Source organism: Scatophagus argus, chromosome 9, assembly GCF_020382885.2.
Source record: "Scatophagus argus isolate fScaArg1 chromosome 9, fScaArg1.pri, whole genome shotgun sequence".
NCBI classification, from domain to species: Eukaryota; Metazoa; Chordata; class Actinopteri; family Scatophagidae; genus Scatophagus; species Scatophagus argus.
This window is the reverse complement of record NC_058501.1, coordinates 19355850-19382857: the sequence shown is the minus strand read 5'-3', so window position 1 is coordinate 19382857 and position 27008 is coordinate 19355850. Positions and strand designations below refer to the sequence as shown.

General features: G+C 39.7%; 2 protein-coding genes across 2 annotated transcripts; both read left to right on the top strand.

The window, feature by feature from the left end:
* Positions 1–9270: 9270 nt before the first annotated feature.
* Positions 9271–11584, top strand: LOC124064246. The gene is made up of 6 exons (XM_046398538.1): positions 9271–9337; positions 9534–9791; positions 10042–10194; positions 10642–10736; positions 10846–10875; positions 11001–11584. The coding sequence occupies exons 1-6, from the start codon at positions 9271–9273 to the stop codon at positions 11367–11369; spliced, it is 972 nt and encodes a 323-aa protein (XP_046254494.1). The 3' UTR covers positions 11370–11584.
* Positions 11585–11810: 226 nt separating this feature from the next.
* LOC124064938 (serine/threonine-protein kinase pim-3-like) lies at positions 11811–12383 on the top strand. The gene is made up of 2 exons (XM_046399851.1): positions 11811–11952; positions 12072–12383. The coding sequence occupies exons 1-2, from the start codon at positions 11844–11846 to the stop codon at positions 12251–12253; spliced, it is 291 nt and encodes a 96-aa protein (XP_046255807.1). The 5' UTR covers positions 11811–11843; the 3' UTR covers positions 12254–12383.
* Positions 12384–27008: the final 14625 nt, after the last annotated feature.

The window sequence follows — 27008 nt, the reverse complement described above, 5'->3', positions numbered from 1 at the left end:
TTTACTGCTGTGTTACGAATAAGTAAACAAATTAGAAATGCTTTTTGCGGTTTTGCTAATAAATCCTCTTCAAAAAGGCAGAATCTTGAATAAAATTCCTGCTGTGTCTGTGGGGTAGTTACTAATGGGAACTTACATCCTTATATCCAGCCGTGCCTTCATGAACTACACTATAATTCACATGTCGGAAGACAGAAATATCCCCTAAAGGTCAAGGCGTCCAAAAGTAGCACTAGCGGGCTTTTGTGTGCAAGGGGAAGGTGTTTAAAACTCATGTCACGCTGCTTTATAGCAGACTGCATTCAGAAAAGGCAGCAGACAATACCGTTGTTTCAGAAGATGATTTCCAATTTCCATCACCCAAGTATGAAATCATTGTGCTGCCAATATTGCCTGCCAAGTTAGAGCGACAGAGAAATACTACAGCTAAATCTTCTGTTTGTAATACAAGGAAAGGAACCGTCACATTTCTGTATAGCTTAATCACAGAGATTAATTTAGAAGTCGATGCTGAAACGTCAGTGGGTAGAGGAGAGCGCAGTGTGGGGGGAAAACAGGCATCACAGTCAAATCATTTCCTATGCGTGAGTTTGGCAATACAAGTCGGTGCGAAGTAGAACAGTCAGTGTGTTTGCTATTTAAACTCTGTGGTACAAAGGAGGCAAACAGAAGCTGCCAGTCCAATTTAAATATTATGAGGCTTCTGTGGCATGAGAACAAGTTAATACTGTATCACAAAACTTTGAAATATTTAGTGTATGATGAGCATCTTAGAAATTGATGCTGAAGTGTTGCAAAGATGAAGAGAATAGAAAATCTTTACATCGTACTGAATTGATGCTACTCATAAATAAAGATTTAAAAATGAGGAATTAATTGGGGCACAATTTTTCAGAGACAAGCGTGCGTGTATTTTCCTGTGCATTTGTGTATGTGTTGTCTTGTCTGTGACAAAGAGAGAGAGAGAGAGTGTGTGTACATATGTGTGACTGTACACATGACAGGAAGGAGACAGAAAGCAGGGAAAGCAAAGAGAGGCAGCCGTGCAACCTGCTGTTAAGATTTGGCAACAGACGATTCGACTCATCCACTCCTATCTCGTTACTGTGACACTCCAGCCCATTAAATAGAATAGATTATTGATTTTGCTCTCTTCGCCTGCTCTGAGATTTTCCATCAGACTCTCCATTCAGCAAGGGAGCTGAAGTATTATGTGCACTGCCACACAATGTTGCATCACTTATACAAATGGAGAAGGTAACATGAAAAATCTTGTCATCGTGTTGATGTATTTCTCAGGAGGCTAAGGGTTGTCATGGTGCTAATGCGCAAATTAAGTCCAAGCCCCTCACGTGGCATGCCGATTTGAACCAGAGCAGGCTTCTTGCAAAATGCACATTCTGCCGTTGTTGTATTGATCGTGTGTCACAGAAAAAGACAAGGTGAGCCAGTATGATAACCGACAGAGGAGGCACTGAGGAAAACTCCCCGTTCATCATCAGGTTGGATATTGAGTGATGACATCACGACACCAGGTGCCCATCACAAGACTGTTCACTTGGCTCTGGTCTCCACGAGAAGCACAACTGATTTATTAGTCGTATTCAACTGTAGTGTTTTGTCAGTTCAATTCTGACCCGTGAAAACTAAACTGCTGTCGTGTTCAGTTAGGACAGTTGTTACTTAGAAGTAATGTGTTGTATGTTTACATTTCTTCACCGTTAAGTGAAAGCATATTGCTGATCCAACCTCATTTTAAAATTTCACACCACCACATTACAATTGCAGTTATTATTCGATTAATCGATCAAGGAAAAATTAATCATGAGTGCGAAATCATTTCACTCATTTCTGCTTGTTCCAGCTTTTCAAATGTGAGTATTTCATGTTGCCTTTGTCAGTTGTAAGGAAATATTATTAGCCCTGCAAATATTTATTATTTGCTTTATTGATTCATCGGCTGATTTTCCAAAAAAAAAAAAAAAGAAAGAAAAAAATAGTGAAAAATATTGATCATAATTCCCCAGAGTGACATCTTTCATTTACTTGTTTCAAGCCAAGCCATTGTCACATATCACAATGAAAAGGATGCAAATATTTACATTTGAGGGTCAATTCAGGGGGTTTATGATTGTCATTCTTTCGTTAGAAGTATACATCACATACATATGCTATAAAATATCTGACTTTTATGTGTAGTGTTGATTACAGAGTTATACTTTTAGAAACTGCTGCTTCTTACTTCCTGGTTAGTGTTGTACTGTTATGGAGGTTCAGTGTGCACAGATCAGCTTGACAAAAAACATTAATTCATGACAATAAGATGATGAAAATTTGATGGATATTATTCCTTTAGTAACAGATGATTGAGGGAGATATAGAGCTAAACCTGTTGGATCTGATTATCTGTTTAGTGCATTATTTTCTGTCTGGTTTTGTGTAGCAATGAAAAATCTGTTTCATTTATTATTAAAAATCTGATCAATAGATGGCTTGATTCCAAAGAGCTTGGGGATCAAAAAGGGGATCAAAATCACCAGAACTCATTTTTAAATGGAAAAATACAAACTGATCTTATAGTAAAATAATTTACTGGATTCTCTGGTGAATAATGTTGGTGTCATCCCAGATGTTTGATGACTAACTCCTGAAATTCGAATATAAATACGAATTCACATCCCTGCATTTCTAAGATGCAGGAATAGGTGGCAGACACATTCTTGGAACAAGCAATGCTGAACCAATAGGTGCATTGCAGCAATGGTGCAAAAAGTGTGACTATTTGATGCATAACAAAATACATTGAAATTTCTACATTGTTGAAGGGTAAACATTGGGTGTCAGTGCGGCATTAGCATGCTGAGAATGAAACCCAAAAAGCAGCAGGTGCAGTTCAATAGCAGCAAACAAGGACTCACAGTGTCACTGATGCGAAGCACCTGAAATCAGGACTAGCCAATATCATACAAGTGCAAAGCTGCAGTGCCAGCAGCTTCACACAAGCACCTGGCCAAAAGACAACCAAAGTAACAAAAGTTAGCAATGGTAGTAAACTAAATTCTGTCTTTTGTAGTGAATGTTTGGGCTTTAATCAATACATTTTAAACATTAAATGTGTATTGGTTTCATGTGTAAAACATTTAACGTGTAAAAATGTAATGGACTTTGTACAGATTAACGTTGTACAATTAACATTTGAAATCATCTGACCCTGAAGCGCCCTTAAAAGGTTAATTTTAAGCCTAGGGTGGAAAATACATAAAAAACAAATGAATGAATTTACTAATAACACAAATAAGTTAAAGGATGTAATCTACAAAAGCGTGTTTTATTGTGAGGAGCTGAACTATATTTTATGTACACTATATAGACAATAGTATCCAGACAGACCTTTATATGGGGCTGTTTTTCAGAGGTTGAGCTCAGTCCCTTACTTTCTGTGAAGGGAAATATTAATGCTTTGACATATCAAGACATTTTGGACAATGGAGTTTCCCACATTGTGCCAACAGTTTGTTGAAGGCCCTTTTCTATTCCAGCATGACTGTGCCCCAGTGCTCAAAGCAAAGCTCCATAAAGACATGGTTGGATGAGTTTGGTGTGGAAGAACTTTACTGGCCTGCATAGAACTCTGATCTCAACCCCATCCAACACCTTTGGGATGAACCGGAACAGAGACTGCGAGACTGCTTAATCAGGTTTAAACTGGTGCCTCCTTTACTTACCTACATGTGACACATGTTGGCATGTGTAAAACTAACAACAACCAGACAGCTAGAAAATGTACCACCTGCTCACATGAGTGAGTGAATGAATGCGCTTGTGCAAGTTACAAGCCACGATGTGATGTTTTGCACCTTGTTCTCACTTTCTCTCCTCACATTCTCACTCTCTCTCGCTCAGAGAGACATTTTCAGGAAGTCTCAGATTTGGTGAAACTTTTGTGCTTACTCTTTAAACAGTTGCAAGAGAATACTAGGAAACTTCCTGGAACTGAGGTAGCCAATAATTAAAACTCAAGAGCCAATTGTGTCAGGCACATTCAAAGCGTATGATATAAATTTTGAAGCATGTCAGACTGCAATTTTTATACCCAAATTTTGTGTATAAGAAAATAAACCACACGCACTACAGCCTATCATTACAGTCAATACTCTTGACTGATTTTGAAATAAAATGAAATAAATAATTGCTGCACATATCTCCACTTGGCATTGTTATGCTTTTTACCACTGGATTTTATTTAATTTATTTTTTCCAGGGACCAGAATTAGGTTTTGACTAGCATTCAAGTCCATCAGCGATTTCAGCGAAGGAGAGGAGCGCATAATTGATCAATGCCATTCATTAACCTGGCCAGTTTTAATCGGCACACTCAATGCACCCACTGAGCAGGTTAGCGCTGACAGCTGCAGTTGGTGGGTGGTTCTGCTCCTGTCTCATTGACTGCGACGACTGCTGTGCTGATTACCCATAATTAAAAAAAAAGAGGATTCAAATTAATGGCACTCACCAGTGACTGACTGATTTCTGCCCTTCCAAATTGGAATTCACTTTATTGGCATTTTGAGGAGACGATGGTTCTCCTGTGTGAGACACACGGTAGACCACAAAGCCCTGTATGTCAAATCCTGGGCTGGATGTAAGATTTATTCTGAGAGTACACAATATGGCTTGACAGTACTATTAAGGCGTACAGTAACACAAGTTAAGATTACTGTTTGACAATGGTAACTTTTTTTGCAATAACTAGGTGACCTTCATGTACCTCCTCTGTCTTTCCTCCCATCTATCACCCTTTCCTGTGACTTTTCTTTGACACATCTGTTCTAAATTGTCTCTGCGCCACTGTGACCTGATTTCTGTTCATTAGCTTTCACTTTCTCTTCCTTCAGCACAGCAACGACCGACTCCTCTCCCTTCGCTGACTTGTCTGATAGGATTTAGTCTGCTCTATGCTGATGCAATCTGGGCGGTTCAGCAGCTGCAATTCTGGCCAGTCTCCCAGCGAAATCGTACACCTTTCTACTCTCAGTGGACGTACACCAACCATTCAGCATTCTGGTGGCGATATTGCCACTGTCTTTACGCAGACATACAATTTTAAAGCAAGATCTGCACTACTCACAAGATGTCAACAACGGCAACTCTGTCAACAATCTTTATCGGTTGTGCAGGAAGCTTGAGCTTGACAGACTATATAGCATAATATTAATAGAAAAACATTGTGTTTGTGTGTTAAACAAAGAGAGAGGGAAATACTGAGAGGAGGCAAGACTGAATGACTGGAGGAGAATAAGATGGAGAAAAAGAGAGTGAATTATCATGCAAGGCACAATTTCATGACCACAAGCAATTTCTGAACAACTGTATGACATGCATTGCAAAGTGTTAGGTGAGAGAGTTTTCATGGCAGCATTTCACTTTTTCTTGCTTGTTCTACTGCCACTTCCAGGGGTTGCAAACCAGCCTGACTCTTTCTTTCCCGTTTTTCGATGCAAATCCCTTGAGGAAAGCCTGTGGTCTGCCTCTGGCTTACAGTGAAATACCACCAGTAGTGAGTGCTGTAGCCTCATATTCAGCTTCCAGGCATTATGGCCACAAAGCCCAGCAAAGCATCCCAGAGGCTTGAGACTGAGGAAATAATATTTGCTACTCACACAGTCCACTGCTAAACTAGCAGGTCGCATTTTGTAGGGTAGTAATACAAGTGTTTGTGCAACAGTACAAGTATCAACGGCACAAAGAGGTGGATATAATGTGTTTAAACATCAGCACAAGTCTCTATCCTTACATCCTTGCCCCTGAAAACACATTTCAACTAATTTCCTGATCTATATCTTGACATTTCCCTGACCAGCATTTATATAATTGGTTCATGTAAATACAAATTGTCGAGACTGATTCTGAAGGCAGTTGCTTTTTTGGAAAATAGGAAATGCAAATATTTATCCAATTCATAATAAGTGAGTGTCCCTTGTTGATTAAATGTCACAGCATTAATGTCATATTATTATGCTCATTCAGATTGGGGTAAAATGGAGGAAAAAAATAATAAGCAATTCTGTATTCAGTTCAGCTATAATTGCGTTGGAATATAAATCAGAAATCAGAGCTGCATTCAGTGCAATCAGTTTTATATATATATATAGGTCCTTCATGCCTACCAGGCATGAACAAAACTGAACACAGTCCAAGCTCCAGTAACACAAACAGAGTCCCTGAACAGATGACCTGAAAATAAAGATAATGACAAAGCTGGATATCCGGCACCCCATGGTCAATTACCATGGCTAAAAGACAAAGTACTGCCTGCAATCCCATCCAACTATTGGCCAATAACCTGCCTCTGCACAACATGGAAGCTCATGTCAGGCATCATAACAGCTAAAATAAGTAGGCATATGAATCTATTCATTCCCGCAGAAGGGAATTGGTACCAATACCAAGGGAGCCAAACACCAGCTACTGGTTGACAGAGCAGTCACTCGGGACTGCAAGACCAGGCAGACCAACCTGTACACCGCCTGGACTGACTATAAGAAAGCCTATGACTCAATGCCACACATGGATACTGGACTGCCTGGAAATGTAAATGTACAGCATCAACAGGACACTAAGAGCCCTCTTAAAGAACTCGATGGGACTGTGGAAGACAACTCTAGAAGTCAACTCAAAGCCAATTACACAAGTTACCATCAAGTGCAGTATATACCGAGGTGATGCGCCATAGCATAGGCCACACAGAGTGAGGCAGGTCCTAAGAAGTCAGCTGAATGGTAAGAACAAGGTCCAAACCATCAACACAACAAACAAATATCCAGAATACATCAGGAAGGCCCGCAGAGATGAACTGCTAGGTGAGTACCTCAGGCAGCAGAAACCTGGCAATGATGAGGAGGAAGAGGATGAATCATCATGGAGGGACAAGCCCGTACACAGTATGTACCACCAACAGATAGAAGAAGTGGCTGATATCAAGAAATTCTACCAATGGCTAGAGAAGGCTGGACTGAAGAACAGCACAGAAGCACTAATCATGACAGCATAAGAACATGCACTCAGTACAAGATCAACAGAGGCAATGGACTACCACACTAGACAGGACCCCATGTGCAGGCAGTGCAAAGATGCCCCTGAGACAATCCAGCACATAACAGCAGGGTGTAAGATGATGGCAGGAACAGTGTACATGAAACACACATTTGTTCAGCAGCTCTTGGCTTAAGGCACACAGCAAGACACACCAAAGCTAGAGCCAAATAAATAAATATAAAAACAGAATAAAAAACTAATGCAAAGTATCTTTGCAAATTCGGATCTTTAAAGTGAATTCAGATCTTTAAAGTGAAGAGGAGTGGCTCCAGCAGATTCCAGGTACAACATCGATGGTCGCTGAACAGCGCAATGTGAGGAACAGCTAAGATACTGCGCAGAATCCTCAAACTCCCGTCCTCTGGTAGAGCTTGAGGAAAACACACACACCACCCCAGAGGAGGTGAGAGAGGGATTTTCTTTTGATATTGTTGATTTCCCAAAGGAAAATCTTAATTTTATTCACCTTTTTAAAATGTTATCATGAAATATGATTAGGAACAAGAACTTCAGTTGTATTTCTCTTTCGTCTGATTGCAGGGTTTGCAAATGCAGGTTTGTGGATTCCATATTATGCACATTTGGACAGCGCTCACTGTGTCCTGACAGGTTGACAAATGTCAGGGAGATACACTGATTTAATGATCTGTTTTCTATCTAATTATTGCTGGCAAGTGGCAAGAATTATTTTACAGGATCATTTGTCAGATATGTGAAGCCTTTTACAAGCACTGAGAAAACAAGGAGTTACTAATAAACGTCCTGAAGGTTTTGAGAAATGACTTTTCAAACTTCAGCTATTCATAATGAATAAATACAAGTCTTGATCTCGGTGCTAAAGAGTCAGGGAAGCTACTTTAATGACATTTGTCAGTAATAATATTAATATAATATTATTATATTTTTAGAAAAAATTCTTTTTTATGTAACAGTGTGAAAGCAACATCTTTTCTATGTCTATAAAGTGTGACTACTAGGAGGTAGAGTGAGTGTATGTTGCTCTGGCCCGCTCAGGTGTGAAGTGATGAATGACTACAACAGTTCCATTAATGAAGAGATACAAGGAAGCTAAAAGAGCCGAGACGTTCAGATGAGACCTGTAAATATCTCCCTCCCACAGAGAAGGATTTTTATAGGAAGCTACCACCATACTGTTTTACAAAGGATACTGCTGTCAGAGAGTTCCTTGCTCAAATTCAAAACAAGTACACATCTTTTTGGTTTTATTTTGGCATGCATGTCTATTCAGTCTACTGTTGATGCACACCAGTAAGAAACCAGCATGTGGTCAGACTGTGGTGTCAGGGTAGGTCTAATAATAAGGGAGCAGTTGATACAGCCTACTAATATGTGTGAGTGGTCTAAACAGCTTGTAAAAAAAAAGCCAGCACCTGGAGAAGCTCATTTTTTATGTTACCAGCTCCCCCAACAGTGTAGATGGAAGTGACTGATGTTCTGAAACCAAGGGTCATCTTTGACTCATTTTACCCTCTTGTCCTGTGACTGTAAAGGCCCTCATATTTGAGATGAAAAATATTTATTAAAAAGTGTGAGAAGTTACCATTGTCATTTCTAGGATTTGTTCTTACTTTCTGTTCCAAAGGTCTGTACTGAATTGGGAAAAAAAGACATTTAAGTTTGCTTCTCCTTCTGCCTCAAACCAACTACAAATGATTTGAAACTTAATGAGCTGGTCTCATTAGATGGATTTGAATAACTTGGAGACATCTGGCTACAGATGTTTTGCTTATCTCAAATGTATAGTGATTGTTAAATAATATTTTTAATTACATTTGATATTTGTGTATATGGATGTTTGTTTAACTGTGATTTTATTCCTCACAAATTACTACTTCCTATCTTTACCATGACATTCCTGTCAAAGAAATAGTAATAACAACGATAATAATGATAATAATAATAATAATTCATCAAAGCAATGTAACTTGATGACATCTTTGACATCTCACACACAAGTTACTCTACACACACATTTGTGCATTCCGGAACATTTTGCTTTGAAAGACAACTCATGTCATCAAAGAACATTCCGTGTTCTATTTATCAGACCACACGCTTTGAAGCCCTGCGAAAACTCACCCCAAAACACTCGTATTCGCTCGACAGTCGCTTGTTACTTGAAGTTATCGTATTTGAAACTTCTGTACGATCGTCATGACTAGCAAAGGTGAAGATACAAAGGTGAAGAATCTTCCTAAGGTGGCCCTTAAGAGCAATGGAGGTAAGTGAGAAATCTGGGCTGACCTTGAGTCACTCGTGTAAATTATCCATACGAGTTATCAGGTAGGGTGGGCACTAATTCAGAGAAAGATGACGTTAAGTGCTTTCTCATCACGCTGATATCTGTAATACAGTTTCATCCATTTAGCCACTATGTTACACAACAATTTCATTTGATGTGTTTTTATCATGTGCAGAGAGCGGCACTAGCACAGCTCAAGAAAGTGCAGCTCCAGCAAAGGCTGGCTTGAGAAGAGGGAGTAAGAGGAAGGCCAGTCCTGAGAGGAGCGCTCCATTGAAGAAGATCAGGGGATATGACCCTGAACCCACAAAGGACATCTTCAAAAGAAATGTCAAAGAAGGTGGGGAAGGACCATCAGAGACAAGGAGGAGCACACCTGACATCAACCAGGGTGAGAAGGAATCAGCATCTTCTTCAGCAGACACTGACAACGGTATGCCAGTCGTGTGCAGTTACTATTTGGGGTGTTTGACATTATTAGCTGAGATGTGCATTTGATAAAATGATGAACTATTTCTTTAACTAAGAGGTGGTAAAGGAGAAACAACATTTTATTCTGGAGCTGATACTGAGTCCACCCCTTAGTGACAGAGGTGGACTTATTGTCTCTATCTTATTGTCTCTAATAACGGCTGATCAATAACCTGATGGTCCTCTTGGTTTGTGTTTCTCCTCATGTGCAGAGAGTAGCAGCAAACAGTCAAACCTTTCAAATGTAGAGGAGGTGAGCAAAAGGACTGGTAAAAGGAAGGCTGCTGCTGCTGATGAAGAACAACCACAAGCAAAAAGGAGGAAAGACCTGCCAACCAAGAAGAACTTGATAAATGCCCAAAGAGGTAAGTGTTAATTAATATAAGCTTTGACTTCATGTTAATGTTAACTACAAACCTGTTCACATTAATGATAACATTGAAACCCTGATTCCAAAAATGTTAGGACACTGTTTAAAACAGAAACGTAAAAACAGAGTGGTCCATTTTCCAACTTGCTTTTGTGGTCCATTTTCCAACTTGCTGGCATCAAATTCATACATATATGTACAAAAGTAATTGCTGATAAAGCAAAACATCAAATATGTTGTTTTTGTACTGTTTTCAATTGAGTATATCCCAAAAAGGATTAGCAAGTTATCTCATTTTGTTTCTTTTGTTCCACACAGTGGCCCATCTTTGTCAGAATCAGGGTTGTAGGTCTCACATAGGAAGGATTAATGTTAAACTTCTGTAACTTGTAACTGATGCTCCTGGCAAACGTACTGAAAAAACATGTGCTTGTGTGTTTAGCTGAATTTGAGGCCAAATACAAACAGCAGAATCAGCTCGGCAAAGGAGGCTATGGATGTGTGTTTGCTGGCTATCGCAAAGCCGATAATTTACCAGTAAGTATGACACTCACATTCTCAAACACACACACGCACACATACACACATACACACACACACAGTCTGGTCAGGAAGTGCTAACTAAAGTGCTATTTGTGTCTTATAGGTTGCCATCAAACACATCACAAAACAGAAGGTAAGTGACCAACACCAACCAGGTTGCTACACGCAGCCCAGTGAATGTGTGTTTGATGATTCATGGTTTTCTGTAAACTTATGGAGTTTTTCTTTCTCATGCAACATTTTGTTTGGATTTTTCAGGGCCAAAATGGGAAACAGCTCCCATCTGAGGTGGCAGTGATGCTAAAACTCCAAGCTGGAAAAACTGGTTTATCAGGAGAATCAGCAGCTGTGTCCCTCCTGGACTGGTATGATCTGGACCAGGAACTAATCCTGGTGCTGGAGAGACCAGTGCCCTGTATGGACCTCTTAAGGTACGTCAGGGGCAACGGAGGTGCTTTACATGAGGAAAAGGCAAAGGTAAGCTGCTCGAGTGAGTGTGTGTGTGTGCGTGTGTGTCTGTGTGTGTGTTTCAAGCATTTTCTACTGCAGGAAATTAAAGACCTGACATACTGTTACATCCAGCCATTGCCACAAGTTCTCCTTTTGTTTCGCTTTTCTCCCCCATAACAGGACCACTTTTGCTTTTGTTCTCTGTGCCACAAGTCAACTGCACTGCACATTTGTCCATCTATCTAAAACCGTGTCACCTTTTCCATCATGTCTATAGAGAATGTTCTGGTTTTTGACAGTGTAAAACCCAAGGCAGAACCTAAAACTAAAGCACTACATGTTCTTAAAACTTTATGTTATGGGAAGCTCCAGTTTAAGTTTGCCCATGGCTGTGGTAGAGTAAGAAGCCATCAGACAGGCTGGAAACGTTCTAATTTGGAAGTCAAAACAAACTTAAATTTAAACTCTGCTGAAAATCTTTTAATTCTTTCAGTGCCTGTGGGTTTGAAAGATAGCTGTAGAAAACTGTTAGTTTTGAATCACTTATCGCTCATTTCTGTCTTTGCGTGTCCCTTTCAGATTATTCTCAAACAGTTGATTGATGCAGCAATACAACTGGAAGATAACTGCATCTTTCATCGGGATATCAAAATGGAAAACATCCTGATTGAGACCAGCTCAGATGTGCCACGCGTTCGGCTCATTGACTTCGGACTGAGCTGTTCCTTCGAGAAACAATCAGTTTACCGTGCTTTCGGTGGTAAGCCATCAAAGCCATTGCTTTGTCTTCTGCCTCTCACTAATTTACCTGCCTGTGACTTTAACATTTAAACAAAGCTACTTTTCATCCTCAATTATTATTATGTCTGTGTATTGTAGGTACCCTCCAACATGCCCCTCCGGAGTGGCACTTTTGTCACTCCTATAGACCCGGCTCCACCACAGTGTGGCAGATAGGAGTGGCCCTTTTTGAACTGCTTCACAGAAAAGGTCGATTTGACACCACAAGGTTCCTCAGATGTGAGCTGACGATCAGCAATGAACTGTCCAAAAGTACGTAAAACACGCTGATATGCAAACACGAATCTGCTCATTTTAATTCACATTCTGATGGACCGCTGTGGCTGTCAGCTCTAACTTTCTCATCTTTCTTTCCCTCCAGACTGCCAAGATTTTTTGCAGAAGAGTTTGAACCCATGTGACATGATGCGCCCCACCTTGAAGGAGCTCCAGCTTCACCCGTGGCTCAGCTAAACTGGCGCAACACATGCAGTTTTAGTTCATACCCTCTGCAATACAACAACTAATTCTGTTCTCTTTTTTTGAGAAACAGTCATGCTTGGACTGATTCAACTGGACTGTCCACCATAGGGGGCCTAAAGGAGCCTGCAGTTCCTTTAGGCCCCCCGGTCGTCCTCTCTTGCTGCTTATGATTTGCGCCAAAATGGCCAATTGGCCTTACTGTGATATTAAACTATAAGCATTATAATAAAAAAAAAATATTTAAGACTGTTACAGTTTCTGAGACCAATTGCACAAGAATAATCCTAACAGATGCAATAGGGTTGTCTAAATGAATGGACAAGACCCAAAATGAAGTGTGCTCTCTGCTTGTGTCTTTACATTGCTGTATGCCTCACTTACTCATGTTGGAATAATGAATGAAATCATTTTAAATACTATTTTTAAAGCCCCGATAGTGATATTTACTTACTTTCTTCCTGTTTACACAGGTACAGCCTTATTTACAAATTGTTATGAGAGACCCTGTATACCAATGGTATACAAAGCAGTTCACATGGTGTTGTTTTATCACAACTGCAACTATTAAAAATAAGCAGTCTAATGAAGCACAGTAGGAACATGTATTTTTCTGCATCCTATGAAATGTCCAGCAGGCATATCCATGATATGTTACCTGGAGCAGAAACAGAACACACTCTGGTGGTTGTATTCTCTCTCATCACATCTCCCTTCCCTTCTGCCTGCCTGCTCATTGACAGTCAAGTCACATTTGTAACAATCCTCAGGCAATAATTGCCATAAACAAAAAACACCCTGTTTATCTGGTCGGAACAGCAGTCCCAATGAATACATGCTACCATGGGGAGTGAGGAGAAAAACGGGAAAGAATGAGTCCTTGATATTCATACAAAAGAATGAAATCAATTTGAACCAAATACATATCTCCCCTTTCTCTCCCCCTGTTTAGCTTCTTTGATGCTTTAGGTAAAAAATAATGGTTCCTGCACTTGTGAGTGGCCAGCCAGCACTCTGTCTGGTTGATAATTATAGATTAGTTTGGCACTGGCATTATCAGGACCTGAGAAAGCTGTTTCCTAATTATGTGAGGAGAGATAGAAACCTGGTAGTGCACCCGCTGTGTGGAAGACAGAAATTTTCTTCGTGTGGTAAGTGAGGCCTGTGATAGCTCACAACATAGCAATTTTTTTTTTTATCTCACAGCACTAATTTGGATATAAAGTGGTGGTGTTTAGCTATGGCTAGTCCACTGGCTCAGACACCATAGAGTTGTTAGGCTAAATGAGAGCTGTGTATGAGCATCAGTGTTTGTGGATCACACTGTGGCATAATGCTTTACCGGTACAACAGTGGCATTTACCACTGAAACAACCAGCATGTTCCAGAAATTTACAAATAAATGAGTAATTTTCTCACAAATTTGCATCCAGCAATTGTAAAATAAGAAACAAAAAATAATTTACAAAATGAATGATGAATTTACAAAAAAAATGTTTACAAACAAGGAGATGTTTATTTTAAGAGGAGCTGACCTACTTAGAGTCTACTACATTAAAGTCATTCTATAAAAGACAGGCACCTGAAGGTAATTTTATTTAATTTTCTAAATGGGTGATAACCAATCTTATGGAGACCTTTTATTTCATCTTTGGTCATTTTTACAAAGGAATATGGTATAAAGTTAATTTATACAAGTCAACCAATTTAGGCAGAGCGCTGATGCACAACTAACAGAAATCACATTTTATGTGGAACCTTTATGGAGTCGTACCGCTACAAATAACATTCCAGTAGGTATCAAGAGTGGGAGCCAGGAGAGCCCTTTAGTTGAGAAGTGAAATTACATTTTTGTGACATTTATTTCCCTCTACACTACTGCACAAGGCTCATTTGGCGGTGCTGTGGGGCTTGTTGGTTTCCACAGCTTCCGATGTTGGGTCCATTAGAAAAGACTTTCATTTTACGTGTTGGGAAAAATAAATAAATAAATGAAAAGCTTGTGTATCAAAACCACAGTTGTGAATTGCTGGGTGTTTTAGGGACAAGCCTCTGTGGGTGGCTTCAAAGTGCACTTTATCACCCTGGGGAGTCAGAGAAAATCACTTAGTGGGACAATTGCTTTTCCCTTTTAGGAGGAGCACTTGTGGACAGAGGTGGTGGAGGACGAACATGAGATTCCCTGACACTGAACACACTAGCAAGGTCATAGGATGCTGTTATATTTTGTTGTATTTTACACCTGTGAGTTCCCATGATGATAACATTTTGGATGGGCCCTGCAACTGAGGCCAAGAGGCAGCTGACAGCACAAAGTATAACTGCTTAACTGGGTTTGTGCAAGCCTTGAAAATGCTTGCATACAGGAATTCATCACAGAAGAAGAAGAAGAAGAAGAAGAAGAATCAGCTTTATTGGCAGTATATATATATATATATATATATATATATATATATATATATATATATTTTTTACATACACTTTTTCCTCAGCATTTAACCCATCCTTGGTTGAACACACATGCAACACCCAGCAAATGACATGTAGTGAACATACACACAGGAGCAGTGGGCTGCCATGTCAGGAGCAGTTAGGGGATTAGGTTCCTTGCTCAAGGGCACATCAGCTTTTAATAATGAAGGGGGGTGGAGCACTAATTCCCCCCCGCCACACACACACACAAATTTTTCCTGCTGGTCCAGGGAATCAAACCGGCTACCCTCTGGCCCACGGCTGCCCCCATCATAACCTGAATTAGGCCATACATTTTCTCATGTCCTTGAAATCACCACACCAACTAGGGGAACACAGGCGCACAGCTGTATGGCAAAGCTGTCCAACTTGGTCAGCTTTCCAACTGCTCCCAGGCAATGGCAGTTCATTTGGTGGCATTACTAGACCAGGCCCTCATAGCACCAAAGAGCAGAAGACTAGTCTGCTGGACCAGTCCCAGGGTCAGTGCACTGCTGTGGCAGCATCTGACTGCAAGACACTGATGAATGTCAGGAGACTGAGGCCCACCAGCCATCTGGCAGGATGGAGACACTGATGGGAGAGTACCATCGATCTGTGTCATGTCTACCGGCTTGTAGCCTGGGACGTGGTGAATGTCTGCTCGATTTGTGAAACTTTCAAAGAGATGGTGTCTGTACAGGTGAGTGAGACTGTACCAAAATGAGGCTGGGGTCACAGATGATGCTTAAAAATTGCCTTCTAACAATTTTTCTTCAATTATGCTACCAGCTAGACAAAATTCAGTCTTAATTTGCAAATGCAGACAATCTGCATAACAAGACAAATTTTTAACTAATATGAATTTTGCATTTAGTTTAGTTTGTTTTCTAACTCACACTTTGAACAAAATGAAATGTGGCCTTTACTTCACTCTCCCAGTGACACATGGCTGCCTCTTCCTGTTATCGTCAGCCAAATATTTACTTGTACGCTGCATATGAAAAGACAGTAGTCACATCTGAAGCCTGAACATATTTGACTTGGATTTCTCAAACAATATGAGGAAGAAGAAATCATCCATTTCAACTTGACAAATCTACAACTCCAACAAGCCTTTGCCAAGAGTAAATAAAATCCACACTTTGATTTTTATCTCTTTTTTCTGTTCAGATGTATACCTTATTTCAATCAAGACGGCACCAAAAAAAAAAATGCTAGTTGTTATATCATTTGCATTCCACAGATAATTATAACAGCACCCACTAACAGACAACATTTTTGCAACACAATTAATGAAGCTATGGAGAAGTAGGTTCTTTCGAAATATTATTTTATATGCAGAATTTTGGATTTTTGACAGCGGAAAAGTTAGATACTGAGACAATATCTCATCGTTATGGAATCATTATTTTAGCATTAAATATGAAATGCTCTGTAGTCATGTTGTCAAAATCCACTGTGATGAATATGAGCTTAAAGGTATAATTGCTGTAATTATAAGGCCTTTAAAGTGTATTGACAAGTATAGTTGCAAATGCCCACTCATCTTAGGACATAAATAGAATATCTGAACATCATGACTCAGCATTTTTAGAGAGACTGATGAGGAAACCCCCAGCCTTAAGGGTGCCTGAACTTCTAGAGATGATAGATATCATGCTGTCAGCCTCCCAGTGATCACTAACATTACTTACGAAAACACTGCAATTTAAAAATTCAGTACATTGACCAGTCAAATATGTTCCAGTGAATAGATGTTCTGTCAAACCCAGCTTGTCACTGCACCAGATGTTTGACACATCAACTAAACACACCTCTCAAAAATCAAATGTTTAAAGTTAATCAGGAAAAAAATGCAAATGGTGGTGATATAACAAATGTGTAGCTACTGGTAGCAGTGCTATTCAAGCACAACTCACAAAAGCCTATTACAAAATTAGAGTAATGGCTGTTTTTAATGAGGAAAAAATAAGGCTTTTGTTCGTCGCGTGGTATCACTGTCATTGTGTGTCTGGCTCATTTTGGGCTGCATAGGGAGAGGAGACTTGGAAAGCAGAGAGGATGACATTAGCCTCTCAGCATGGGTGAGTGGACTGAGGGGGAGATTTAAAAAAAAAAGAAGAAAATGTCTTTACATGTGTTTTTTTTTTTTTTTTTTTTTTTGTTCCAAAACATTCTCACAAATCTGAATATTGTTTTCATGCATGCTGCGGATGAATGAACGCTGCTCCTGTGCACTGGTGTGTAGCAGTCACATCAGCTATGTCAAACATAAATCCATATTCAACGACTGGCAGTGTTATTCCCTCATTATGAGAGTGACAGCTTCCTTATTGTCAACATTAGATGTACGTTTTCAGTCACTGGGACAGTCAGGTTTTTAAAAGCAGGTTTCAGGAAAGCAGACATTCATCAGATTTTTAAAAGAAATATTCTCTATCTTTCAATATGAACAAATAGGATGCAAGAAATAGTTTTAATAATAATATTTTAAAGGCAAAACATTATCTAAATATGTGCTGATTTTCTCAGTCTTCTGAAAATCTTTGAGTTTGGGCCTGTTGGTCAGATTAAAAGACTAAAATTTGAGAGATCGTGATGGCGTGACGTGATGTCAGAATATAAACCAATGATGACAATAATCAGTGGTCACATACAACACAGAACACCGAACACAGATGAATCTCTCTTTTGCACACATCCACTATTTCTAAGTTTGAAAAATAAAAAATGTTTTGCAGAAACTACAATCAAATTAAGTTCTCTGCCTCTTAGTTCAAAACCATATAAATAAAAACACAGTAAGTCTTCTTTAGCTGTGTGTCTCTCTTTTTGTCTACATTTTGGTAATAGTTTGGGGTTCCCACTTTTTGCCTTATAAGGCGTCTCATTATGCCCGAAGTTAAGTTGAAACTTTCATGGGCCTTTTTCACAGCAGACAAATTAAACTTGTCACTATAGAAAAAGTGGTGACTACTAATGACATTAATGATGGCTCTGTTCTATTTAAGTGCCCCAGTAAGTCATGACAGTTTGACAGCGAGGCAGCATGTACACTACCAGCACCCTGAAACCAAATCAGCTAAATGGAATTCATTCATGATTAATGTTATTATTAACACCTGTGCTTAATGTGACATATTAAAATGGCTTGCATTAATATGTGATAATACATATATAAAAAACTGATAAGACAGTCTGCCCCAAATGTGTAATAGAAACACACAACAGAGTAGATGAATAGCCAAGGATATATTGGTCTTCCAGGGTTTAATAATTAAAAGCCTAAGTCATGTTTTTTTTTTTTTTTGCCCCACTGACTATTACTGGGGCTGTTGGAGTAGCTCGTGGTTGAATCATCAGTACCAGCGCTGGCCCTGCAGCGCATGTGACAGACTTCCACTGGGAATGTGCACAAAACCAAAGAATTAACAAGAAGGACTTGCGAGATAGCTGAGTGATCAAGGCAGCGAGACAAAACCTGAACTGAATACACAGAGAAATTCAGCACCAACACACCGAAGAGAGCAAACGGCGAACTATACTAGTGTATACTGTGCATATGGGATGTACGGTTTTACCTCCAGCCATTTACTCCGCCCTACCATTACCATTACTTATACCTTGACTAGCACTGTGCATTGTATACTTGGTCAAACAGACTCTTGAATACCAACCACACGGCTGTCTATTACATTCAGCACCATGGACTGTGACAGTGTTGACAAAAAAAAACTATGGTTAGCAGTCATACAGAGCTACAAATAGTCCAAAAGTAGAACAAAGTAAAGCAAAACCAGGTGTTACACAATGAAATGAAGCTTTAGTACCACCAAAAAAGTAAGGAAATTCAAGTTAATATCACTCACATCCAGTGGTGCTACTGCAGAGGATGTAATGGTCAGGTCATAACAGTTATTAGTTTGCCAGGGACTTCTTTTAGAAACAGTGGAAGCCTTTGACTTTGAGCTGAGCTGAGCTAAGCAAAAACAAAGGTATGAACATCTGTCTATGGCAAGTGTGTTACTTGTTTTCCATTGACGGTGGCATAAATGGAGAGGAAAATAGCTGATGTCAAAATTTGTTTATCAGAGCAGATTAATGCTGATTTTTACATGACTGTATTACAGTACTCAATCTATTTACCTTTGATAATTTGGCAAGTAATATGTAAATATTAATATCTGCTCTCCATCCAGCAGTGACAAACACTACTTTGGAGTAACATCAGAGACATCTTGAACCACAGTGCCCTGCAGCCTGGGAAGCAGCTCAAAGTAGCAGCAAAGCACTTCCATTTCTTTTAAGAGTCATTACATACAAGGATTAGAGGACAAATTCCAGGAACAGCATTAGCAATTAGAAGTCCACCAGCCGTCAAGGTATGTAATTATAGGCAATCTGTGTGATTAGGGTAAGAGGTTCAATAAATTACATTAACATACTTTTAAAATCACAAGGGAGAGTCCACAAGGACCCGAAAAGAGGCAGAATGCAGTTATTGATTTTCCTTCCCTCAATGGAAATTTATTTGGTGGCTGCTGAGCAATGAGGGCCATTGCAGTGCTCAATTTCCTGACACAAACAGTTGAAACTCCACCCAGCAAATGAGTGCTCTGCAGAGAATGTGACATGATTTTTTTTTATTTTTTAAGAGAGCAAACTTGAAAAAAAAAAACTTGTTTCAGTTATATATGTAAAGCATATTTTATTGTTCTGCCCAATTCTGCACAGACTTGATAGACTTTTCTCTTTTGTTTAGTCAGACATTCCTGTCTTACATTACGTCACACACTTTTACTTCATTTGAACACCAGAAGGACTCATCAGCGCAAGATGCAACAGAAAATATTTGCAGTGCAAAGTGTTTCATGTACCGCCAACTGTGTCTCACCGATGAATCTGAGGAAGTTTAGTCATAAAATAAACACAACTTGCTGACAAGAGAACACTATTCGATGGGACAGAGTGATAAAGTTTAAAGGCTGATTAAGTAAAGTTGTCTTCATGTTTGGCCTACAGCTGAACAGCTCCAAGGACTTCTTGATGTCAGAGTGTGTGCATATGTGTGTGTCTATTGCAGGGTTGCTTGGCAGAGCCTGAAACGCAGCTGTTGGCTTTAATCGACTTTTCGGATAGGGAAGATTTTCCAGTCCAGGGACACACACCTTCAAATCGGCTCAGAAGCTTGCTGGCAGAGAAGGGAGCCCGATCTCCATGGTCAAATGGAACCTTTCAACTCATCTGCTGACAGGCTGGCGGGGAGAAGGGGCTCAGGGTCCAGGGGAAGGGGCTGGCAGCACCAGCATGGCAGTCTTTACGGGAGAAGAACCTAATTGCACAAGACATCTCCAAACCCCTCGGAACTGGCAGCAGTCCACAACTTTCCCTTGAGCTGGCTTAGAGGTGTGCATCACTCGTATGAAAATCATGCTGGAAACACAAACCAAGGGTTTTCGAAAACTTCACCTGAAGTTTTGTTCTGTAACTGATTTCTTTTTCTCCATTCCAAATCCAGTTTCCTTTGCTTACTGTCTAACAGTGGAAACACTCAAAGGAATATGTTTAAGGTCTTTGAAGTGAAAAACTTTGGGTCAGAGGTTGTGTAGAGAAATGTACGTGAATGATTTTGTTAAAATGAACAAAGATGTATTTACTGTGCGTCTTTGGGAAATCAGTATTCCCTGCTCATATATATATATATATATATATATATATATATATATATATATATACAGACACTTTTAAATCTGCTGATGGTCCAATATCTGCAATATTTCTGCCACCAAAGCTGACCTTTACCAGGAAAATAAAAGTATTCCATTTGCTTGAAGTATTCTTGACTGTGTATTTAAGCTGAGCATTTCTTACTCTCTATCCATATCACACCCTGCTGTCCATCTTCCAACTGTCCAGCATGTGGGCCCTGGTGCTCCTGTTAACTGCTTGGAATAGCAGTTTAAATGGAGTGTCAGAGCCCACAGCAAAATGGTTGCCATTCTTCAGAAGGAAAGCATACGACACATGGCATCATTAAGAGAATGAGACCCTCAAGGTGATGTAGGCAGTCTCCATGATAGTCCTTAGTACCATCAATTCTGCTTATGGAACCACTTACCTCCCAATGGCCCCGTAATCTATTTTTAATATTTTCCAGATAAGTGCACTCACAGACATTTTTCAAGGAAAGGCTGCATTTTTACCATTAGTCACTAAAGGAAAAAAGAAAGACATATATACACATAGTCTCTTAAAGGTATTACAGCGGTTCCAGAGTCTGAATGTATCCAAGGCCTTTGTATTTTTTTTTTTCACTTCACAGATGGAAGACATACTACAAGGTACAAAAGCTCAGCTTCATTTGATGTGTGACTAAATATAACCCAAAGTCTTTTATTATTATGTTTCCCCTGACCTTATTAAAACTCAGTATGTAGAAAAGTATTGAATTGGCTACCCTTCCCATTGGCATAAAACTGGTCTTAAATGGTTTACATGTGAGAAAATACGTTTAAACTCATTTCATAGAAAAAAAAAACAAAAAACATGAGGTTTTCTTACATTGTGACCAAGTGTTAAAAACTGCAGTTCCTCAAATGGTCCTGGGAATTTATTCACTTTTGGAGCCAGCCAAAAGTGAATAAATACCCATAGAACACCATGTTAAAATGGCCAAATTTAAACCAGACATAAACATGTTTACTGCCTAAAAAAGTTACAAACAACACAACAATAAACAACAAGGAAACATGAAACATAGAAAATATATACTAGAATGAACTTTTACCTAAAATACTTTATTACACAAACACCAACCGATTCATTCACCATTGTACTTATAAAAGCTTTAAAAGTAGACAGATCAAGTCCCCGAGCTTCAAATCTATTCGAATGTCACTATTCCAAGTGAGGGGAGAAGAACACTTTAAAACTTTCTTTCCCAATTTGGTCTTTGCTCTTGGAACAGACAGGATGAAATGTATCTTGTGATCTCAGACTATACCAACGCTCATATGTCTGTCCCAACGAAGTGCATATGTCAGGTGGGATTTTAATCAGAGCCTGAGGACAGTCAGAGATTACCACCCAGTGCCATGGTTTGAAGTGTCTGCTTAGTTGGTTTCCTGTTTTATTTTGTAGCTTTTTTTTCTCCCTTTGTGTTTAGCTTTTCATTTCCCATCTTTGCCTGTTTTCCCTCCTTTTTTGAATGCTCGCCCCACCCTGATTGCTTTCACCTGTGTCTAGTCCCATTTGTCTATACATATAAATACCTGTGCTCGCCTTGTGTGTGTGTGTGTTGTCAGTTCCTCTGTGTTTGCTGCCTTCCTTGCAATCCCTGTGTTCTCTGTTTTCCCTGGATTCCCTACGTTTGCTTTGCCTTTTGGATTATTCTTTCTTTGGACTCTGTTTACCTGGATTCTCGGCTGCCTTTTGTCTGCTTGAGCAGCTTTTTTTGAGTAAGCTTATTAATTTAAGTTTCTTTTGTTCACTTTCTCTGTCATGTTAATGTCTGCATATTGGGTCTTCTGATTAGTAACTCATTACACCAACCTCTGATGTAAACAGTGCAATACTGAGTGAGAGCTTTACACTTTGATACAAATCTTAAAGCACTGTAATATACAGTATCTAACATGTGTAAGAAATGTGCAGATGCATTCATATACTGCAAATCAGCATAATCCAGAACTGATGGTTTAACAAGTCCAGAGATTTTCTCATTTCAAAAGCGAAACAGGTCTTACTCATGAAATAAAACCCTAACTTCCATCTCATGTTTTTAAGGTCTTCAAGCTAAATGATATTTAAAAGTAGAATCAACTTCTAACTTCTTTCCCTGAGCAGTAACAATATCCACAGTGTCCTCAGGCTTCCTCCTAAGAAATTGGCTGAATCCACATTTTGAACTGAACTGTGAATATAAATAGAAGTAGAGGACTTAAAACTCACTAAATTAAATTTAACCAGTTAAAGGTGAGCCTGTCACAGTGAGTCTTCAGAGAGTTTGTTTGCAAATAACTTACTGCTAGGTCAGCCTGGACAGGCATAAACAAAACATTTTGGAAACGGTGATACACACTCACAGTAAGCGGATTCTGGGTTCGAGTCTCCGTCTTCTCCCTGTGTCTACGTCTCCAGACGCTTCATTTTCCTCCTGCAGTCCCAAATACATGCATATAAAGTTAACTGACAACTCTACATTGGCCCTAAGCGTGAGTGTGTGTGTGATTGTCTGTCTTTGCGTGTCAGCCCTGCGACTGACAGGCGTCCATTCTCCCGTGACCCTGCACAGATAAGTGGGTATAGAAAATGGATGGATGTTTCCAGTAAGTGGTGCAGCCAGATGCAAAGGTGCAGTACTTTAAATTGGTGCAATGATAATACATTAAAGGGAAAAGTTGATCCTGCTGAAATCAAATCTAAATGCAATTCAAATACAGTTTAATCAACCAACTAAAAGAGCGCATCTGTCTGTAATCTGTAAGCATCATTTGCTAATGTGAGCTTTGAGTATGTGCTGTGATGATGTACAGTATGTGAGTCCATCCACTGACATCCACTGAATTGATGTTACATACACCCAGCATTAAACAGACCCCAAAACTACTAAAGACCGTAGTATTGATAAGCTCCAATGTTATCAGTTCTGCTCTCTGTACTGGAGAAATAGATTTTTCTATTTTTTTTTAATTGCTACTTAAGTTATCTTGCACATTTTATCTCATCAACATTTCTGATGAAGACATTTGTCAGTGATGCATTTTCGGTTTCCCAGTCGTCCAGTAGAGCGATCTCTCGCTGCTGAGCACACACACACACACACACACACACGCACACATGCACACACCAACCCACCCCTCCCTCTGCAACCGCTGGTCTAAGCTATATGCCCATTCATAATAGCAGCTAGTAGGAGTTAATTTATATATAGTACATATGAGAAAATAAAGTAATGTTAATTCTATTTTTGTTTCTTTTTTTTCCCTCATAAAATATTAAAAAGAACTGGTAAGAGTACCATTGAAGTACCAAACTGATTTTAATGATCCCCATCTGTAATCTACTTGTACTTCTAAAGTAATGTAGTGATGCCGCTCACATTATCTTGCGGTCAGACTACTGCCTGACGTGAGTTGTGATATATTATTATATACACCAAATAGAATTGTCAGCAAGCAAACTTGTGAGCACCGCAGTGATCACCAAATGAGCCAGTTAACCAGACGATATGATGAAGTTCCTGAACACCTCGCTGCTCCCTATTATGAGATGGCTTTGCCTCTCTCCTCCCTCTAATCAGTGCTGTTGACTGAGTGCAGATGTCATAATTATTAATATGTTCAGACAAGCCTCTGATGATTGATGAGAGGCACAGCCTAATCAATGGTGAATGCCTGATAAGTGTTTACTGTGAAGATTATAGCAGCAGCACCTCAGGTGGAGTGGCTTTTCTCCTCATTATACCACCAAAACAGCACAGGCAAATAACTGTCTCACACTTAAGAGCTGATCTTTAATCAGGATTATCTGGCACTTGACATTCTTTTCAAGAATATATTATTCTGCCGAATTCTTCTTGGAGCCTCAAACTGGAAAACAAATGAGTTATTTCTCCCTCACTGGCTTTGATGGAAATATTTCATGATGTAGAAGTATTTTGGATGCCTGTGAAGTGATGTTTTTCCAAGCTTATGTTGTTATGGATGCAGTTACACCATTCTGGGTCCAGACTTTAATTGAGACTTTGTGCAATTTTGTTTTGGACTGTGCTGATAACAGAACCTTCTGTTACATTTTTCCCGTCATAGTTAATGTCCAATTTGCCTACTGAACATTAGCTGAGCTTCAATCTTGGAATCATAAGAACTGAGCACTGTGGAAGGAAATAGCAAACACTGTCTCCACAAATCTCAGCAAACGCTTTCAAATTCTGACATTCCTAGCTAGGGGCTCAGTGCAGAGGCCCACAGAGCGCAAGCAAATACTGGCCCAGAATGCAAATACCTTTCAGAAAAACCAGCACTCAAGCTTGTTTGGAACTGCTCAAGACCCTTTGAGGGTGAGTGAGAAAGAGGTGGATTTTTGGGCAAGATTGTCTTGGTAAAGCCTATGTCAATCACTCCCCAGGGAGAATGGTTGGATGGAGAGAGGGATACTAGCTGGCTGTTGCTTTCTGTGCACATCCTGGCATGCAGACCTGCTTTGTTTTTGGCTGTGACAGCAATGCCAGCAGGACAAAGTGTTGTCAAATCCATCAGACCAACTGTCATAATTAAGCTGCACACTGGCTAACAGCAAGATCCTCTTGTTTTACAGTTGTACAGTAAAATGTTTTAAAGGTATTCATAAGTTACACGGCTTAAATCTGAGAGAACTGCAAGAAATACAAGTCCAAAGCTAAAACAAATTTAGATGCTTGTATGATGAATGAAGTCGGTCTATAGTCTCATGAGATACGAGATGTGAATGAGGACTGTCAGAGAACCCATGCTGGTTTGATTACTTACAAGATGGAGTAAATGTGGAAAACCAAAACTCCCTGAAGAGGTTTGGTCTTTTGAATCATTTTGAATTCATTTATCGCAGATTATGGAAATAAAAACCCTACAATTACATCTCTTTTTTAATCTCAAACAATTCTTTCCGTTTTGTGGACTGATTACATTTCATATGTTGTTTTCAAGCAAAAAAAAAAACAAACAAAAAAAGAGTAGGATCAACCACTGCCTCCCTGTAGCAGTGGAATTGAATAACAGACAAACCTTAGATGGCAGTATTCAACCATAGCAGAGCAACAAGGGGGAGCTTTTCAAAGGTCAGATTAAAGCTCCAAACTGCCATAAGCAATATGGGAACAAAATCAAAGCAGGTCTTAACTTGTATTAATCTATACAGATATATGAGATACAAAGATCACTCTACAATGGGGAGAAGAGAAAGAAGTCAAACTGCCAAATGCATGACATATACAGGTGTATACAACTGAAAAGGTTGGGTAGACTAAGAAAGTTTGATGAGACAAAATTTGGAAAACTTTTACAATGGTTACTAATGAAACACACAGAAATTCCAAGATGGAAGTACTGAGGATTTACATTAGCCATTAGCCTTGAACGTTAACGACAAGCAAGGAGATGGTTTTCAAAAGCGAATATGCGCTATGACCTCAAACCAAGACTCGTTTACTGCACCTTTAAAAAGCTCTAGAATATTTTTTTTCTCTCATCTGGATGTTTATTTTAATTGTGAATATTATTTGCCTTGAATACGTACAGCACATTGCACAGCGGGAGTGGGAGTGGGAAAAGCCAAATTGCGATGTTGCGTCACAACAGAACACAGAAAACACAATCTAAGCAGTAAGCATAAATAACTCATTTGACTTGGTCCACGGTCCGGGTATGTCCACAATCTTTGCTGTGATGGCGATTGCTTCAGAGTCTTGGCAGAGGTCCATCCATCCATTTTCTATACCGCTTATCCGTCAGGGTTGCGGGGGAGCTGGAGCCTATCCCAGCTGACTACGGGCGAAAGGCGGATTACACCCAGGACTGGTCTCCAGTCAATCGCAGGGCCAACACACAAAGACAGACAACCACACACTCTCTCACCTAGGGGCAATTTAAAGTAGACAATTAACCTAACGTGCATGTTTTTGGTATTGTGGGAGGAAGCCGGAGTACCCGGAGAAAACCCACACAGGCAAACTCCACATTGAAGGGCCCAGACTGGGATTCGAACCTGGAACCCTCTTGCTATGAGGCAACAGTGCTAACCACTGCACCACCATGCCGGCCCTTGGCAGAAGTCGAGAAGACAAAATAATTAGATCAGAGCAGCACATGTGCCATGGCCCATACATTTGTTTGTTATTCATGAGGTGCTTTTTTTTCTTTTGCCTGTGCAGAGGTGGTGTGGATATGGATCAGTGCCATTTAAATATAAATATTTGATGTTCCAATGTAGACATTTTGGAGCAGCTTGTAGTGGTCTGACCATGCGTCTAGTAGAGCATGTTGTGCTGCTAATACCCAGCAGCTTGTTCTGCCTGTTCTGCCAGGATGAGGACAAACTGTTTCAAAAATGGCAAAATTCAGCAAT

What these genes read in the sequence shown, in the direction of transcription:
- LOC124064246 (XM_046398538.1), top strand. Translation starts at nt 9,271, where the DNA reads ATGACTAGCAAAGGTGAAGATACAAAGGTGAAGAATCTTCCTAAGGTG. An exon ending in TTCAGCAGACACTGACAACG is followed by an intron (nt 9,792 to 10,041) that starts GTATGCCAGTCG and finishes CCTCATGTGCAG; the next exon opens with AGAGTAGCAGCAAACAGTCA. An exon ending in GCAAAGCCGATAATTTACCA is followed by an intron (nt 10,737 to 10,845) that starts GTAAGTATGACA and finishes TGTGTCTTATAG; the next exon opens with GTTGCCATCAAACACATCAC.
- LOC124064938 (XM_046399851.1), top strand. Translation starts at nt 11,844, where the DNA reads ATGGAAAACATCCTGATTGAGACCAGCTCAGATGTGCCACGCGTTCGG. An exon ending in AGTTTACCGTGCTTTCGGTG is followed by an intron (nt 11,953 to 12,071) that starts GTAAGCCATCAA and finishes TGTGTATTGTAG; the next exon opens with GTACCCTCCAACATGCCCCT.